Below are 17,540 nucleotides of genomic sequence, written 5' to 3' on the forward strand. Positions count from 1 at the left end.
ATGGAGAGCGTCTCCCAGCCATGAGGGGAAGCACAAGAGAGACCACAAAGAAGCTTGTTTGAAAATTTAACAGGTGAATGATGGAGGGTGGCACCACTGGCCAATCCAAAGTGGGAGTCAACACCTCAATAGTACATAAAAGATGACAGGTATGGTGGGGATAGGCTAGGAAGGGTCTTGAAATTTAAAACCAGAAGCTTTGTTTGGTGTGATACAGAAGGGGTAGCCAATCCCACAGTATTCTTGACAGCAAGTTAAAGAAGTATGCGCTGGATGAATGGACTGTAAGGTGGATAGAAAGCTGGCTAGATCGTCAGGCTCAATGGGTAGTGATCAATGGCTCCATGTCTAGTTGGCAGCCGGTTTCAAGCGGAGTGCCCCAAGGGTCGGTCCTGGGGCCGGTTTTGTTTAATATCTTTATTAATGATCTGGAGGATGGTGTGGGACTGCACTCTCAGCAAGTCTGCAGATGACACTAAACTAGGAGGCGAGGTAGATACACTAGAGGGTAGGGATCGGATACAGAGGGACCTAGACAAATTAGAGGATTAGGCCAAAAGAAATCTGGTGAGGTTCAACAAGGACAAGTGCAGAGTCCTGCACTTAGGACGGAAGAATCCCATGCACTGCTACAGACTAGGGACCGAGTGACTAGGAAGCAGTTCTGCAGAAAAGGACCTAGGGGTTACGGTGGACGAGAAGCTGGATATGAGTCAACAGTGTGCTCTTGTTGCCAAGAAGGCTAACGGCATTTCGGGCTGTATAAGTAGGGGCATTGCCAGGAGATTGAGGGACGTGATCATTCTCCTTTATTCAGCATTGGTGAGGCCTCATCTGGAATACTGTGTCCAGTTTTGGGCCCCACACTACAAGGAGGATATGGAAAAATTGGAAAGAGTCCACCAGAGGACAACAAAAATGATTAGGTGGCTGGAGCAGATGACTTATGAGGGGAGGCTTAGGGAACTGGGATTGTTTAGTCTGCAGAAGAGAAGAATGAGGGGAAATTTGATAGCTGCTTTCAACTACCTGAAGGGGGTTCCAAAGAGGATGGAGCTCGGCTGTTTGCAAGTGGTGGCAGATGACAGAACAAGGAGTAATGGTCTCAACTTGCAGTGGGGGAGGTTTAGGTTGGATATTAGGAAAAACTATTTCACTAGGTGGGTGGTGAAACACTGGAATGGGTTACCTAGGGAGGTGATGGAATCTCCTTCCTTAGAGGTTTTTAAGGTCAGGCTTGACAAAGCCCTGGCTGGGATGATTTAGTTGGGGATTGGTCCTGCTTTGAGCAGGGGGTTGGACTAGATAACTCCTGAGGTCCCTTCCAACCCTGATAGTCTATGATTCTATGAATGGAGGAGCTGTGTAACTCCCTTCCTCTCTACCAGGCATGGCACTGTGCCGACAGGGAAGTATTCTGACGCAGTAATACTTAATGGCACCAATTCTGCATGATACAGGTCTGGATCTGCTCAGTGGCCAGTCTAGTTCTGTATGACGTCTGACAGAGGACAGCAAGAGATGCTTCAGAGAATGAGGCACACACAAGTGCACACACACACAAACACACTCCCATATAGCTGCCCTCTCCAGAACCTTGCTGGGGTTTCAGCTGTAGGGACAAAAACAGGTATCATAAGGCCAGGATTCCCCTGCCCTCCTCACCTGGGACAGCAGGGTTGTACTCTCCAGTGTGGATTTCATCAGCTGATTGACAGACAGGAAGAATTGCTGCAACGAAGCCTGGAATTCTGCTTTTTCTCTCCCTTCATAGAGTCTGAGGGAAAACAAGCAGAATAAATATCACAACCCTCTTCCTCCTTTGTTCACTGAAGTGACCTTTTTAGTTGATGACATAACAAAGGATATATCCAAGGAGGCAAGAATTCTTCCTACGTGGCCTGTTCAAACTTCATAAGAACATAAGGACGCCCATACTGGTCACACCAATAGTCCCTCTAACCCTTGACAAGGTCCCTCACCAAAGGCTCTTATGCAAAGTAAGCTGCCGTGGGATAAGAGGGAAGGTGCTCTCATGGATTGGTAACTGGCTAAAAGATAGGAAACGAAGGGTAGGTATAAATGGCCAGTTTTCAGAATGGAGGAGGTAAATAGTGGTGTCCCCCGGGGGTCTGTACTATGACCAGTCCTATGCAACATATTCATAAATGACCTGGGAAAAGGGGTAAACAGTGAGGTGGCAAAATTTGCAGATGATACAAAATTACTAAAGATAGTTAAGACCCAGGTAGACTGCAAAGAGCTCTCAAAACTGGGTGACTGGGCAACAAAATGGCAGATGAAATTTAATGTTGATAAATGCAAAATAATGCACATTGGAAAGCATAATCCCAACTAGACATATAAAATGATGGGGTCTAAATTAGCTGTTACCACTCAAGAAAGAGATCTTGGAGTCATTGTGAATAGTTCTCTGAAAACATCCACTCAATGTGCAGTGGCAGTCAAAAAAGCAAACAGAATGCTGGGAATAATTAAGAAAGGACTAGATAATAGGACAGAAAATATCATGTTGCCTCTATATAAATCCATGGTACGCCCACATCTTGAATACTGAGTGCAGATGTGGTCACTCCATCTCAAAAAAGATATATTGGAATTAGAAATGGTTCAGAAAAGGGCAACAAAAATTATTAGGGCTATGGAATGGCTTCCGTATGAGGAGAGATTAATAAGACTGGGACTTTTCAGCTTGGAAAAGAGACAGCTTAGGGGAGATATGATTGAAGTCTTTAAAATCATAACTGGTGTAGAGAAAGTAGATAAGGAAGTGTTGTTTACTACTTCTCATAACACAAGAACTAGGGGTCACAAAACGAAATTAATAGACAGCCAGTTTAAAACAAATAAAAGGAAGTATTTCTTCATACAACACACAGTCAACCTGTGGAACTCCTTGCAAGAGGATGTTGTGAAGGCCAAGATCATAACAGGGTTCAAAAAAGAACTAAATAAGTTCATGGAGGATAGGTCCATCAATGAGTATTAGCCAGGATGGGCAGGAATGGTGTCCCTAGCCTCTGTTTGCCAGAAGCTGGGAATGGGTGACAGGGGATGGATCACTTGATGATTCCCTGTTCTGTTCATTCCCTCTGGGGCACCTGGCACTGGCCACTGTCGGCAGACAGGACACTGGGCTAGATGGACCTTTGGTCTGACCAAGTAGGGCCATTCTTATGTTCTTAGTATCCTGTCTTCCGACAGTGGCTGGTGCCAGATGCTTCAGAGGGAGTGAACAGAACAGGGCAATTTATCACATGATCCATAACCTATCATCCAGGCCCAGCTTCTGGCAGTCACAGGTTTAGGGACATCCAGTGCCTGGGTTTACATCTCAGACCCTCTTGGCTAATAGCCATTGATAGACCCATCCTCCATTAACTTATCTCATTCTTTTTTGAAACCAGTTATACTTTTAGCCTTTACAACACCCACTGATACAGCTCCACAGACTGACTGTGCGTTGTGTGAAGAAGTACTTCATTATACATCGCTACCTCGATATAACGCGACCCGATATAACACGAATTCAGATATAACATGGTAAAGCAGTGCTCGGGGCGGGGGGGAGGGGGAGGGGCTGCGCACTCCGGTGGATCAAAGCAAGTTCAATATAACGCGGTTTCACCTATAACGCAGTAAGATTTTTTGGCTCCCGAGGACAGCGTTATATTGAGGTAGAGGTGTATTTGTTTTAAACCTGTTGTCTATTAATTTCATTAGGTGACTCCTGGTTCTTGTGTTACGTGAAGGGTTATAACACTTCCTTATTCACTTTCTCCACACGATTTGTGATTTCATACACCTTTATCACACCCCCACTCAGTCAGCTCTCTTCTAAGCTGAACAGTCGCAGTATTTTTAATCTCTCCTCCTATTGAAGCTGTTCCATACCCCTCATCAGTTTTTTTGCCCCTTTCTGTACTGTAGATCCCCTTTCTAATGTCTCTTTTTTGAGATGGGGCAACCAGAACTGCACGTAGTGTTCAAGGTGTGGGCGTACCATGGATTTATATATTGGCATTATAATATTTTCTGTCTTATCATCTACCCCTTTTCTAATGGTTCCTATCATTGTTAGCTTTTTTTTACTGCTGCTGCGCATTGAACAGATGTTTTCAGAGGACTATCCACAACGACTCCAAGATTGCTTTCTGGAGTATAACAGCTAACTTAGACCCCATCATTTTGTATGTATAGTGGGGATTATGTTTTCCAATGTGCATTACATTGCACTTAACACTGAATTTCATCTGCCATTTTGTTGCCCTGTCACCCAGTTTTGTGAGATCCCTTGGTAACTATTTGCAGTGTGTTTTAGACTTAAGTATCCTGAGTAATTTTGTATCCTCTCCAAACTTTGCCACCTCATTGTTCACCCCTTTTTCCAGATCATTTATGAATATGTTGAACAGCACTGGTCCCAGTACCGATCTCTTGGGGACCCCGCTATTTACCTCTCCACACCATGAAAACTGACCATTTATTCCTGCCCTTTGTTTCTTTTCTTTTAACCACTTACTCATCCAGGAGAGGACCTTCCCCCTTGTCCTATGGCAGCTCACTCTGCTTAAGAGCCTTTGGTGAGGGACCTTGTCAAAGTCTCTCTGAAGGTCCAAGTATGCTATATATGCTGGATCCCCCTTGCCCACATGTTGATTGACCTCCTCAAAGAATTCTAGTAGATTGGTGAGGCGTGAGTTCCCTTTATAAAAGCCGTGTTGACTCTTCCCCAACATATCATGTAGATTTAGGTGTCTGACAATTCTGTTCTTTACTACTGTTTCAACCAATTTGCCTGGTACTGAAGTTAGGCTCACTGGCCTGTAATTGCCAGGATCACCTCTGAAGCTCTTTTTTTAAAATTGGCATCACATTAGCTATCCTCCAGTCATCTGGTACAGAGGCCGATTTAAGCAGTACACGGTAATTTAACTTAATACACAGTGAGAATTAGAATGAATTACAATCCTTCTTGAGCAGCTTCTAAATTAGAACATAGTTTAAAATAACGCAAGGTAGTAACAGGAAGAGGGAGCTAAGAGAAGGGACAGGAGACGAACAATATGAGCTGTAGCCAAGCCAATGAGCAACTCTCTCACAGTCTCCTAGAAATTTCCTTTGGCTCTTCTGCCCCTTTTATTCTTTTTTCTCATGAGCATTCATACTGTTGGACTTCACTGGCACAAGAATTCATGGAAAGTCGCATATGTGAGTATTTGTGGAAAAAACATTTTACATTTGCACATGCCAGAAGTGCTTCCACACTCATCCAATGAGGCAGACGGCTCAATATTATGGGACTTGTCTGAGCACTCACAGCTATCCAACATACCCCAAATAGTGAATACTTGCACAGGATGGTTTGTGAGCAATACGCAGAATAGGAAAACTGTCCCAGTTTACTTGAAAGTGTCCTTTCTCAAGTAATAAGATCTGCAGACCTGTTGCGATGGATATTTCAGCTGGCTTGCATCTTGGGAGCAGAACCAGACCGGTCGGTCCTTGGAAGTTGGAGAATGCCCCACCCCCTGAAATTCCTACCAGCTGAGACCATTTCCATTGCCAGGATAATTCAATTGTACTTTTCTAAATCAGAGATTGTTTTAACTATACTTTGAGTAGAGGCAACAGTTTCTCCTGCTGCAGAGCATGGGGATAATTTACACAAATTAAATTGTAACCATTGATCTGAATGAGCTCTCTGCTGCCATCTTTTGATAAACTAGGGGAAAGACCTCATAAGTAAACCTTATTTGCATAGGTTTCAGAGTAGGTTACAAGACAAACTTTGCCTCTCTACAAAGGAAAAAGGACACTAAACTATCTAAACTGCTACATGACACAAGGAGCCACAACAGTAGTTCCCTTAACCCAACCAGCAATATTGTTAATCTTTCCAGCTATACTCTGAGCCCAGCAGAAGAGTCTGTCCTATCTCGGGGCCTCTCCTTTTGTCCCTCCAGACCCACGAACATGATACAGTTCTGCGGTGACCTAGAATCCTACTTTCGACGTCTCCGACTCAAAGAATATTTCCAACATACCTCTGAACAGCATACTAACCCACAGAATCCCCCCTACCAGCACTACAAAAAAAAGGATTCTGCGTGGACTCCTCCGGAGGGTCGAAACAACAGACTGGATTTCTACATAGATTGCTTCCGTCAACGTGCAAAGGCTGAAATTGTGGAAAAGCAACATCACTTGCCCCATAACCTCAGCCATGCTGAACACAACGCCATCTACAGCCTCAGAAACAACCCTGACATCATAATCAAAAAGGCTGACAAAGGAGGTGCTGTCGTCATCATGAATAAATTAGAATATGACCAAGAGGCTGCTAGACAGCTCTCTAACACCACATTCTACAGACCATTATCCTCTGATCCCACTGAGGATTACCTAAAGAAACTACACCATCTGCTAAAAAAACTCCCTGACAAAGCACAGGAACAAATCTGTACAGACACATGCCTAGAACCTGGACCAGGGGTATTCTATTTGCTATCCAAGATCCATAAACCTGGAAATCCTGGACGCCCCATCATCTCAGGCATTGGCACCCTAACATCAGGCTTGTCTGGTTATGTGGACTCTCTCCTCAGCCCCTACGCTACCAGCACTCCCAGCTATCTTCGAGACACCACTGACTTCCTGAGAAAACTACAATCCATCGGTGATCTTCCAGAAAACACCATCCTGGCCACTATGGACGTAGAAGCCCTCTACACCAATATTCCACACAAAGATGGACTATAAGCTATCAGGAACAGTATCCCCGATACTGTCACAGCTAACCTGGTGTCTGAACTTTGTGACTTTGTCCTCACCCACAACTACTTCACATTTGGGGACAATATATACCTTCAAGTCAGCGGCACTGCTATGGGTACCCGCATAGCCCCACAATATGCCAACATTTTTATGGCTGACTTAGAACAATGCTTCCTTAGCTCTCGTCCCCTAACGCCCCTACTCTACTTGCGCTACATTGATGACATCTTCATCATCTGGACCCATGGAAAAGAAGCCCTTGAGGAATTCCACCATGATTTCAATAATTTCCATCCCACCATCAATCTCAGCCTAGATCAATCCACACAAGCGGCCCATTTCCTGAACACTACTATGCTAATAAGCGATGGTTGCATAAATACCACCCTATACCGGAAACCTACTGACCGCTACACTTACCTACATGCCTCCAGCTTCCATCCAGGACACACCACACGATCCATTGTCTACAGCCAAGCTCTAAGATATAACCGCATTTGCTCCAATCCCTTAGATAGAGACAAGCACCTACAAGATCTCTATCAAGCATTCTTAAAACTACAATACCCACCTGCTGAAGTGAAAAAACAGATTGACAGAGCCAGAAGAGTACCCAGAAGTCACCTCCTACAAGACAGGGCCAACAAAGAAAATAACAGAACACCACTAGCTGTCACCTTCAGCCCCCAACTAAAACCTCTCCAGCGCATCATCAGATCTACAACCTGTCCTGAAAGATGATCCTTTACTCTCACAGATCTTGGGAGACAGACCTGTCCTCGCTTACAGACAACCCCCCAACCTAAAGCAAATACTCACCAGCAACCACACATCACTAAACAAAAACACTGACCCAGGAACCTATCCTTGTAACAAAGCCCGATACCAACTCTGTCCACATATCTATTCAAGTGACATCATCATAGGACCTAATCACATCAGCCATACCATCAGGGGCTCGTTCACCTGCACATCTACCAATGTGATATATGCCATCATGTGCCAGCAATGCCCCTCTGCCATGTACATTGGCCAAACCGGACAGTCTCTACGCAAAAGAATTAATGGACACAAATCTTGACATCAGGAATCATAATACTCAAAAACCAGTAGGAGAACACTTTAACCTGTCTGGCCATTCAATGACAGACCTGCGGGTGGCTATCTTAAAACAGAAAAACTTCAAAAACAGACTGCAACGAGAGACTGCTGAGCTGGAATTGATATGCAAACTAGATACAATCAACTCAGGATTGAATAAGGACTGGGAATGGCTGAGCCATTACAAACATTGAATCTATCTCCCCTTGTAAGTAGTCTCACACTTCTTATCAAACTGTCTGTACTGGGCTAGCTTGATTATCACTTCAAAAAAATTTTTTCTCTTACTTAATTGGCCTCTCAGAGTTGGTAAGACAACTCCCACCTGTTCATGCTCTCTGTATGTGTGTATATATATCTCCTCAATATATGTTCCACTCTATATGCATCCGAAGAAGTGGGCAGTAGCCCACGAAAGCTTATGCTCTAATAAATTTAAGGTGCCACAAGTACTCCTGTTCTTATTTGCATAGACACACCTGATCAATTAAGGTGATCAATTTTGGCTGTTTTGGGTTAAAATTCACTGAAGTCTTGCAGGCAGGGGTAATGAAATGTTGTCATCCATATGGTATAACTGAAGAGTAACCAAACTATACTTAATACCCCCAAATCGAGGGGCCACCCTTCAATCTCAAACTGCTAAGCATGTGGTAGTGAGGTGGAGACTGGTGGTGAGGACTCTGTTTAAGGGTCTAGATACCATCTGATCCTCCCCTTCCAATGTTCAAAGACAGAGCTGATTAGACTCAACTGAAAGCCTTTGTCTCTTCTAAGTGATGACTAGATCTAAAATCACCGGGAAGCTGGTCGAGGGGGCTGAGCCTTAGATGCTGTGTGGAGACAGTACTGTGATGAAAGACAATGCAGAGGACACAGCAGTAAGGTTCCCTATTACCTAGTGAAATCACACAGCTGCACAATCTCTGCCTGAATCCCCAGAGTTGAAGCCGCTCTATACATCAACTCTTGGAAAGTCTTGTAGTCCTCTGGGACGGGCGATGTTGTTTCAGGAGCTGGTCTCAACAGTCCTGACAATGTTAGTAAATAGCACCACCTCAGACAGCACTGGAGAGTGGCAGTCTTTGCCCTGCACCCCAGTCTCCCTGCCAGATGACCGATGGTGTGTGCTCTTTATCCTCACAAAGACACCATGAAGTGTCTTTGTGAGGATAAAGAGCCCTTTTTGGGTCTTGATTCACTTCTCAGATGGCCGCCTTAGGCACTTTTGTGGAAGGCCCCAGGAAAGAATGAAGACTTCTCGTCTCATCCTGAAATTTGAGAGAGCTCTTAGGTGAGGCAGAAGCAGCTGAAGGAGAACTCTTAGTTGAACAGTGCTCAGCTCTCTTGGGGCAGAGTCATCAGGATCAGACGAGGGATGCATGATTTTCTAAAAGGTGCTACCTCAGACAAATTTGTCTGGACTCCACATCCTAGTCAAGAAGGGTCTGCAAATGCTGCATTTGTCCTTTGAATGTCCTCCTCCCAAACAAGAGAGGCAGGAAGAATATTTGTCATTATAAGGGATTACTACTGTGCAGCAGGATCGTTGTTTAAGCCCTGGAGACTTCTGCATAAGAACATAAGAACGGCCGTACTGGGTCAGACCAAAGGTCCATCCAGCCAGTATACTGTCTACCGACAGTGGCCAATGCCAGGTGCCCCAGAGGGAGTGATCCTAACAGGCAATGATCAAGTGATCTCTCTCCTGCCATCCACCTCCATCTTCTGACAAACAGAGGCCAGGGACACCATTCCTTACCCATCCTGGCTAATAGCCATTAATGGACTTAACCACCATGAATTTATCCAGTTCTCTTTTAAACCCTGTTATAGTCCTAGCCTTCACAACCTCCTCAGGCAAAGAGTTCCACAGGTTGACTGTGCGCTGTGTGAAGAACTTCCTTTTATTTGTTTTAAACTTGCTGCCCATTAATTTCATTTGGTGGCCCCTAGTTATATTATGGGAACAAATAAAATAACTTTTCCTTATTCACTTTCTCCACACCACTCATGATTTTACATACCTTTATCATCATCTCGCCTTAGTCTCCTCTTTTCCAAGCTGAAAAGCCTTAGCCTCTTTAATCTCTCCTCATATGGGACCCGTTCCAAACCCCTAATCATTTTAGATGCCCTTTTCTGAACTTTTTCTAATGTCAGTATATCTTTTTTGAGATGAGGAAACCACATCTGCATTCAGTATTCAAGATGTGGGCGTACCATGGATTTATATAGCAGCAACTAGATATTTTCTGTCCTATTATCTAGTCCTTTCTTAATTATTCCCAGCATTCTGTTTGCTTTTTTGACTGCCGCTGCACACTGTGTGGACGTCTTCAGAGAACTATCCACAATAACTCCAAGATCCCTTTCCTGATTAGTTGTAGCTAAATTAGCCCCCATCATGTTGTATGTATAGTTGGGGTTATTTTTCCCAATGTGCATTACTTTACATTTATCCACATTAAATTTCATTTGCCATTTTGTTGCCCAATCACTTAGTTTTGTGAGAACTTTTTGAAGTTCTTCACAGTCTGCTTTGGTCTTAACTATCTTGAGCAGTTTAATATCATCTACAAACTTTGCCACCTCACTGTTTACCCCTTTCTCCAGATCGTTTATGAATAAGTTGAATAAGATAGGTCCTAGGACTGACCCTTGGGGGACACCACTAGTTACCCCTCTCCATTCTGAAAATTTACCATTTATTCCTACCCTTTGTTCCCTGTCTTTTAACCAGTTCTCAATCCATGAAAGGCTCTTCCCTCTTATCCCATGACAACTTAATTTACGTAAGAGCCTTTGGTGAAGGACCTTGTCAAAGGCTTTCTGGAAATCTAAGCACACTATATCCACTGGATCCCCCTTGTCCACGTTTGTTGACCCCTTCAAAGAACTCTAGTAGATTAGTAAGACACGATTTCCCTTTACAGAAATCATGTTGATTTTCCTCAACAATTTATGTTCTTCTATGTGTCTGAAGATTTTATTCTTTACTATTGTTTCAACTAATTTGCCCGGTACTGACGTTAGACTTACTGGTCTGTAATTGCCGGGATCACCTCTAGAGCCCTTTTTAAATATTGGCGTTACATTAGTTATCTTCCAGGCATTGAATACAGAAGCTGATTTAAAGGACAGGTTACAAACCATAGTAGTTAGTTCCGCAATTTTACATTTGAGTTCTTTCAGAACTCTTGGGTGAATGCCATCTGGTCCCAGTGACTTGTTACTGTTAAGTTTATCAATTAATTCCAAAACCACCTCTAGTGACACCTCAATCTGTGATAATTCCTCATATTTGTCACCTACAAAAGCTGGCTCAGGTTTGGGAATCTCCCTAACATCCTCAGCCGTGAAGACTGAAGCAAACAATTCATTTAGTTTCTCCGCAATGACTTTATCGTCTTTAAGTGCTCCTTTTGTATCTCGATCCCCACTGGTTGAGGACTCCAAGAGAATAAAAGAAAATAAAGGGCCCCATTGAAAGGGAACTGAAATCTAACAACTTTATTTAATCTTAACTGTCTAATTACTATTTAGAAGAAGAGATTCTGAAGAAATGCTAGCTAAAAAATGTCACTCGAAGAGCAATATGGAGCTCCACCTTGAGCCACGGTGGTGAGAAGGATCTGAGAGGGAGTCAGGGTAGCCATGTCTTTATGCCATCGGCTGCAAGTGCAAGGATGTACAGGGCACGTGCGCTGCCCTAATGGCACTGCTAACAAAAGTCTCGGACTCAAATGCACTGGGAGCACATATACCTAATGTGGAATGTATATGTGCACAATCCCCTGAGGAACTACCAGTTCCAACATGCCTTGGCATTTCTGTTTCACCACTCCAGGCATCTTCCTGGGAAGGGAGTGAGGTGTTTGCCAGACTCATTGCCCTGGCTCCATCTCAATACAGTGGTAGACTGATGCCAGGTCAGGTGAAAACACTGTATAGAAATAGGCAATGAGTTGTTGCACTTGGGCTTATTGGTCCGATCAGAGGTTCTTGCCTATTTAAGAGTTACCTGAGACATTGAACTCATTCCGTCTGTTGCATACACAATCGTAGAATCATAGAAATGCAGGAGTGGAAGGGAACTCAGTACGTCATCTAGTCCAATCCCCTGTACTGAAGCAGGACTAAGTATTACCTAGACCATCCCTGAAGGATGGTTGTATAACCAGTTCTTAAAAACCCCCAATGATGGGAGATTCTACAACCTCCCTAGATAATTTGTTCCAATGCTTAACTACCCTGACAGTTAGGAATTTTTTCCTAATGACTAACCTAAATCTCTCTTGCTGCAATTTAAGCCCATTACTTTTATCCACTATCCTCAGTAGATAAGGAGAACAATTTATCACTTTCCTCTTTATAACAACCTTTTACATACTTGAACACTGGAATTGTGTCCCCTCTCAGTCTTTTCTTCTCAAGACTAAACAAATCCAGTTTTTTCAGTCTTTTCTTGTAAGTCATGTTTTCTAGACCTTGAATCATTTTTGTTGCGCTCTTCTGGACTTTCTCCAATTTGTCCAAATCTTTCCTGAAGTGTGATGCCTAGAACTGGACATAGTACTCTAGTTGAGGCCTTATCTGTGCTGAGTAGAGTGAAAGAATTGTGTCTTGCTTACAATACTCCTGCTAATACATCTCAGAAGGATGTTTGCTTTTTTTGCAACAGTGTTACATTGTTGACCCATATTTAATTTGTGATCTACTATAACCCCCAGATCCTTTTCTGTAGTACTCCTTCCTAGACAGTCATTTGCCATTTTGTATTTGTGCAATTGATTATCCATTCCTAAATGGAGTACTTTGTATTTGTCCTTATTGAATTTCATCCTTTTAGTCATTAGGTCAATAACTTGCCATCGCTGGTAATTAGCAACAATGGTCAATGATGGGATATTAAAAGTTACTACAGAGAACTTTTTCCAGAGGGTCTGGCTAGAGAATCTTGCCCGCATGCTTGGGGTTCAGCTGATCGCCATATTGGGGGTCCGGAAGGAATTTTCCTCCAGGGTAGACTGGCAGAGGCCCTGGAGGTTTTTCGCCTTCCTCCGCAGCATGGAGCAGGGGTCGCTTGCTGGAGGATTCTCAGCGATTTGAAGTCTTTAATTCATGATTTGGGAACTTCAACAGCTGAGTCAAGGGAGAGAATTCTTCCAGGAGTGGGTGGGTCAGCTTTTGTGGCCTGCATCATGCGGGAGGTCAGACTAGATGATCATAATGGTCCCTTCTGACTTTAGCGTCTATGAGTCTATGAGTCTATTTATTTCGGACCATTTCTCCAGTTTGTCACGATGATTTTGAATTCTAATCCTGTCCTTCAAAGCATTTTCAACCCTTGCCAGCTTGGTGGTATCATTCACAAACTTTAAAAGTGTACTCTCTACGCCATTACCTAAATCACTGATGAAGATACTGAATAGAACTGGACCCAGGACAGATCCCTGCAGGACCCTACTCGATATGCCCTTTGAGCTTGATTATTAACCATTAATAATTACCCTCTGAATACTGCTTTCCAACCAATTGTACACTTACCTTATAATAGGTTCATCTCAGTTATATTTCTCTAATTTGCTTATGAGAAGGTTAGTAAGGCTTTTGATACTATCTCACATAAAGTCAAGATGTAGCCCGTCTACTGCTTCCCACATCCAAAAGGCTTGTTACCCTGTCAAAGAAGGACACTAGACTGGTGTGACATGATTTGTTCTTGACAAATCCATGTTGACTGTTACTTAGCACCTTATTATCTTCTAGATGCTTACATATTGATTGTTTGAATATTTGTTCCATTATCTTTCTGGGTACTGAAGTTAAGATGATTTAATTATCAATTAGATAAATTATGAAAGATTGTAACTTAATTATAACCTAATTTCTTCAAATTATAGCCTGTACACAAGATTTCAATTAATTATAGCTATATGGAAAGTTTAAAGAGTCTATGTTATTCTGTTGCTAAGATTATTGAGACACTGGAAAGACTAACAGAGGCGACATTTCTTTAAAAAAATCACTGTTCAATGAATTTTGACTCAATCTAATTAATGGCTTTATTTGTAAATTCTCTTAAAATTGAAAGAGTATATGCTGTATTTTTCATGTATAACAAAGACATTGATTCCCCACTCTAAGAGCAAAATGTAACTCAGCCTTAACTATGGAGTCCTGACTAAAGCCTCTATAATACCATGGTGATCATGAAAGGGATTGTGGGAGCATTTGCCAGATCAAATGGTAATGCTCCAGTTTCAGGGAGATAAAAGAAGTGCTATCTGTATACAAAGCAGGGAATGATGTGGGATCGTAAAATGGGAATGTGAAAATAAACCTCCTTTAGGGACTTGTTCAGATGTTTAAGGCAGAGCCCTCCTTCCTTGTTCCTTAATTCTCAAAGCTAGGGTGGAGAGAGAACTGCCCTCGATGGAGAATGCATGGATTATATAGCTCCACAATGAAGCGGAGGATGAATGGTTTCCTACCTGTCCTGGACTGGTGTTTCTTTGGGGTATTCAAGATCGGGGGAGGGCAAAACAGAGCCTATGGTTCTCGCACAGCTCCATAAAGTACTCCCTCTGGACAATGACCAGTAACCTTATTTTGTCCAAAAGTCTATGTAGCCAGGTGTTCCTGACACCAGTCGGGAGGTCTAACTCTGCATGGGTAGGAGCCATGTAGACTGTTCTGAGATAACTGTTCTGAGTTTGCCTCAGCACCCTGGACTTGCTCTAGTTCCCCCTTGCAAAGTGGTATTCTCTCCTGTTCTACTTCAGGGACCATTTCAACTTTCCATTTGACCTTTATTCTTTTCTATTGTATCTGTCAAACTGAGAACAGATTTGCCTGGGCATCTGCGCTCAGTGAGCAAAGCCCCGTACACCAGCATGAAATAAATATACATCCCACTATCTTTTCAGAGAGACGGTACATAAGCTGTAAGATGCTTAAGTTGGGAGGGGTACCACCTGCAGTGCAGCCCACCCTTTTTAGCACTGCCCTTAGGATGTAAGATTACACCTCATAATTCCCCTCAGGGGAGGGGGGTTAAGGTGACCCTGCCCAGACATGGCTGCCTGTGGGGGGCCTGTAGAGTGAGGAGCCCACTCTTTCAGATGAGCATCTCTCTCAGCTGGAAACACTGAATCTCCAACCAGGGAATATAAACACACTAGCGTGCACCAATTCAGATTCAATCTGGTGTCACTACTAAAAGAACCTTTTGGCCTTATAAAATGGAGGCTGGGGGACTAGAATTAAGTAAATGGTGGTCCGAGGGGGCCCTTAGCACCTGCTTGTTCTTCCACATCTGGGCTGCTCTCCATCTCGTCACTCCATAGTCAACTGCTGACGAGAGGAGGAGGTGAGGAAGCATTGCAACCTGCAGCACCAGCTGGGCACAACAGCCTGGTTATTAGGGTATGGCAATCTGCTGTGGCAGCTGGGGATGACAGGCAGGTTTCTTCACAGCTTTTTAGGAGTGGCTAGAATTTCCCAGTCCTCTCTTATATCTTCCCAAGGAGCATGAGGGGGGTACGCTTACCTTGGGAACCCCAGACCATCTGAGCACAGTTTCACAGCACTGTGTCTCAAAGAGTCTACCTTCTGCTTGTTCTAATATACATTATTTTGATCCTCTAACGCTAAGCCTCCTCCCCTGACAAGGAAGATGTGTGTGCGCGCGCGTGTGTCAGGGGGAGCAGAGGAGTTACAGAAATCTCACAAGTCTCACAAAGCAAGCCATGTGAGGTCTCTAATGAAAGCCAGTGTCACGCTGGCCTATAATACCATTGTGAAATGGATGTAAAGCTACCATGTAAGGAGTTATGTATATACACTGAAAATATGTTTTTAAATCTATAATCAATGTATTAGTCACCAGCAAAGGTAAAAAAACCCAGCTTTCTCTCAAACAAGAGATGTTTATTCCTCTCTCTCGGTCAGAATGTAAATTAAGCATTGTAAGCTAACACAACAGATGTCCATTTACATACAAAGAGATGTGAAAACAACAGGAAAGGAGCACACAGGAAAAAAACAAACCATGGGAGGTTATCCTGCTATGAGTCAAGACAATGAACAATGGAGGTATATTTAAAAGGGAAAGACACCTCTTCATCCTCTACCTAGATGGACAGTGCATTTGCATTCATGAAAACAGGATCTAAAGTTTGACTGAAAATGCTGCAGAGGACTTTGGGTGAGATCAACTTCTTTAGACAGGAGGTTAACCTGTTAGTGAAGTTTACTCTTCAGAAAGCATATTATGATTTTGTTTTATATGTAACCATTTGTTTCCAATATTCTTACTTGCTATCACTTGAATCTTAAATCTTTGATAATAAACTTAAGTGTGTTTTCACTATAAATCTGTCTCAGTGCTGTTATGTTAAGCAAAATGCTGATCCTGAGTTGACTCATACAAGCTGGTGTCTTCTGTTACTTTGGGACCAGTGGACCTGGTAATTCTGTGAGTAGCCAGTATCAGGGGCTGGATATCACAGGGGAAGACTTCAAAGGGACTCAGGGACTTGGTGCACCTATTGTTAACCTGCAAGGCAAAGTCAGGGCTGGCCTAGCCCAGAGGAAAGAGCTTGAATAGCTAACTAGCTGATGGTGTTAGGGGGCTGACACCCAGCTGAGCACCAGCAAGTCTTCAAGCTGGAGGAAGGGGGTAACGAGATGACCCACAGATTTGGCTACCCCGAGAACCATCATACTGCCATGCTGCGCTCCACAAGGGTGAGCAGGAGAAGCAGGTGCTGATGAATTTATTTATTTCTCCTTTTGAGTAACTGGCCCATGAGCCTACTTCAGAGGAAAAGTGAAACTGGGCTCAGGGATTGCTCCAAAAACATTTCAGGTGATTAGGGTTCTCCCTGGCCTCTTTGAGGGCAAATTTATTGGCTCCCCTCCTACTCAGGGACTCTCAAGGAAAGGACTGAGGTTTGAGAATGGTCTCCCCAGAAGCTCTAACCCTCTCTACCGTACAGGGTCTACATGGGACAAATGGGTCTGCATTTCCCTGGGAACTTCTGAGAGGCCTGTTATAGGATGGCAGCAGGGGGAGGGGGCTGGGCCTAAAGGCCCCTTACCACACTCTAGCATTGTCAATGCTGCATCCAGTGTTCTCCATTTATGGCCTGAGGGGAGGGACAGAGGGAAGGAAAGAGGGCAGCTGAGCTGAGCAGGATGGTGGCTGCTAGTGCCCACTTTAGGGATTTCAGCATAAGGTTAATAGGCAGCAGGATTAAAACAAACAAAATTAAGTATTCCTTCACATAACACAGAGTCAACCTGTGGGACTCTTTGCCTGAGGATGTTGTGAAGGCCAACATTATAACACGGTTCAAAAAAGAACTAGATAAATTCATGGACGATAGCCAATTTTGGACCTATTAGCCAGGATGGGCAGAGATGGTACCACTAGCCTCTGTTTGCCAGAAGCTGGGAATGGGCGACAGGGGATGGATCACTTGATAATTCCCTGTTCTGTTCATTCTTCTTCGAGTGCTTGCTCATATCCATTCCATTAGGTGTGCGCGCGCCGCGTGCACGATCGTCGGAAGATTTTTTTACCCTAGCAACACCGGCGGGTCGGCTGTGGAGCCCCCTAGAGTGGCGCCTTC

General features: G+C 43.6%; 1 protein-coding gene across 3 annotated transcripts in view; it reads right to left on the reverse strand.

Annotated features, from left to right (window-relative positions):
- The window catches only part of LOC128838406 (dedicator of cytokinesis protein 2-like), a 348,010-nt gene that overhangs the window by 188,871 nt on the left and 141,599 nt on the right, over positions 1–17,540 (reverse strand). For all 3 annotated transcript variants that reach the window (XM_054030559.1, XM_054030560.1, XM_054030558.1), the window contains exon 23: positions 1,666–1,777. In XM_054030559.1, the coding sequence (XP_053886534.1) occupies positions 1,666–1,777 (112 nt within the window). The remainder of the gene's footprint in view (positions 1–1,665; positions 1,778–17,540) is intronic.

The sequence above is a fragment of the Malaclemys terrapin genome, chromosome 5 (genome assembly GCF_027887155.1).
Source record: "Malaclemys terrapin pileata isolate rMalTer1 chromosome 5, rMalTer1.hap1, whole genome shotgun sequence".
Classification (NCBI taxonomy): Eukaryota; Metazoa; Chordata; order Testudines; family Emydidae; genus Malaclemys; species Malaclemys terrapin.